This window comes from Triticum dicoccoides, chromosome 3A (assembly GCF_002162155.2).
Source record: "Triticum dicoccoides isolate Atlit2015 ecotype Zavitan chromosome 3A, WEW_v2.0, whole genome shotgun sequence".
Taxonomy (NCBI): Eukaryota; Viridiplantae; Streptophyta; class Magnoliopsida; order Poales; family Poaceae; genus Triticum; species Triticum dicoccoides.
The window spans coordinates 64,024,396-64,026,455 of NC_041384.1; the positions used below are offsets into that span (position 1 = coordinate 64,024,396).

Genomic DNA, 2,060 nt, shown 5'->3' on the forward strand with positions numbered 1-2,060 from the left:
TAATTTGGATGCTATGTATGGATGATTTGTGCTATTTTCTATTTGAACTTTGATGAATCTTGGCCTCTCCTGGTAAGTTAAAATGCGGCTTGAAATGTATGCGGCTACGGTTTGATGGCGTTCTCCCGCATCCGTGTCCTCAGATTCGTTCCCTGCCCGCGAATGGATACGGGAGGAAATTTGTGGGGTGCCTATGAAGATGCTCCAAGAACACATACATTAATAGAAAGTGGAAGGTTTCAGAATCCAAGGGGAAAAAGACCTCACTCATCATATTCCGTGGTGGAGCAGTGCCGCTGCGTGGGCTCGATCGATAAGATGACGGCAGTCACGTTGTGGGGCACTGTGTAGGGTTTGAACCACATGGCTGTACATCGCGACTGCTTCATGTCCTTTCCTCAATGTCTCCAATGAGCAGCTAATAACGTGCATGAACATACGGAGTCACCAAGAAGAACATCACATCTTTACCACTTACTTTTACTGGACCACATCTTCGACCTGTCGCTGCTCGAGGCCCGAGAAGAGCTGCGACATCAATCGATCCGGCAGCGTGAGGAGGAGGAGTTTTCTGACTCTCCTGCGAAACCGCGCGCTGGGCTGTCCCCCAAGGAAAAAGCGGACAATGCCGCCGACCTCAGGATGCTTGTACTGGGAGGCGCCCGCCGTGGCCTCGTTCCCCAGGTGTCCGCCGGGGTCTTCGTCCGGGCGGCGTGCTCCACTCGTGGGTGCGGGACGAGCTTGACCTCATGTAACGTTCGCGAACTCTCTCTCATGAGCGGCGACGGTACGATCTACCGCGCCGTGGTAAACCGGCGAGGGATGGTAATTTTTGCTGTTGACAAAGGCCAGACGCGGTAGCGGGAGGGCGCACGAGGAAGTGGTAACCATTACGCGCGCGCGCGAGAGAGAAAGAGAGAGAGAGATGGCGCAGCCACCGCAATGGAAGGCGATGTACCAGTATGTGGCGATACGGGCGCACGACGGCTGCGCCCGCGTCGAGGAAAGTGTCGCCGCCGCGCGTAGGGAGCTGGCGTCCCCGCTGGTGCTGGACACCCGCAACGCTGCTGGGAGTTACACCTTGTTGCATTCCGCGATGACCCACGTCGAGCACGCATCCGGCTGCCTCTCCGGCGTCATATTCAGCATGCTGGTGGCCGAGCTCCTGGCGCTCCATGGCTGCGGGGCCGTCCCGTCGAGGCCGGTGGCTGGCATCGGTGACCTCCGCCGCGACCGCGACGACCACGACGAGTGGCTCGCTCTGAGCAGGCTCGAGGCCGCCAGGGAGCAGGCCCAGGACGCGCTCCGCGGGGTGGAGGGTACCTTCACCCTCCTGGCCTCCGTCCGGTTCATGCTTCACAGCCGGACCGCCGACGCTGCCGGGCGCCGGCAAGTCATGGAAGAGCAGCTCCACGCCGCCGCCGTCGAACTCCAGGCCGTGGTGGGCAGCGTGGCCAACATGTCCGCGCTGGCCTTCTTGGCCACCCAGCCTGCCATCCGCAACCGCATCCAGTGACAGGTCTCTTGCCTTGATTAGCTCTGCACGATCTGCTTGCTTGATATCGATTGTTCGCGTTGGCTAGGGCTAGCCCTGCATGATCTAGGACCTAATTAGATGGACTGATGATGCAGTAGCGATTCGAACTACTTTGCTGTTTGTCGATCTGAAATCCCAGAGTTGTTTGTTGGTAATTAGGTTTGGTTAATCACTTTATTACTACCATGATGTATCATGACGCGTCGATCATGCCTGCGTGTGGGTTCCTACGTTTGTTGCAACTTGCAACGTACATTGGCAGTGCCGTTTTACTTTGTGGTGGCATTGCACCTTGCAGTTGTTTGAACTACGATCAGCGAGCGATAGAAAGGTGCACAATCGCGGACGTGGTGTTTCTGTGCCCCAGCTAAATGAGCACGGGTGAACAATAAAATTCATAAATATATTAACAAAATGAACTATTTTTTGGTGAAAACATCGACAAATGTTTTCAGTGCTCACAAAATTTCATTGTGAAATGACATTCGTGAAAATCGTGGTATAAAAACAAAATCGATGCTTC

At 55.2% G+C, this 2,060-nt stretch overlaps 1 protein-coding gene across 1 annotated transcript; it reads left to right on the forward strand.

Annotated features, from left to right (window-relative positions):
* Positions 1-899: 899 nt before the first annotated feature.
* On the forward strand, positions 900-1,732 carry LOC119271239. Its single transcript, XM_037553145.1, has one exon. The coding sequence runs from the start codon at positions 926-928 to the stop codon at positions 1,514-1,516; it is 591 nt and encodes a 196-aa protein (XP_037409042.1). The 5' UTR covers positions 900-925; the 3' UTR covers positions 1,517-1,732.
* The last annotated feature ends 328 nt before the right edge of the window (positions 1,733-2,060 follow it).

Excerpts from the sequence above, each read along its gene's own strand:
- LOC119271239 (XM_037553145.1), top strand. The coding sequence starts at position 926 with ATGGCGCAGCCACCGCAATGGAAGGCGATGTACCAGTATGTGGCGATA.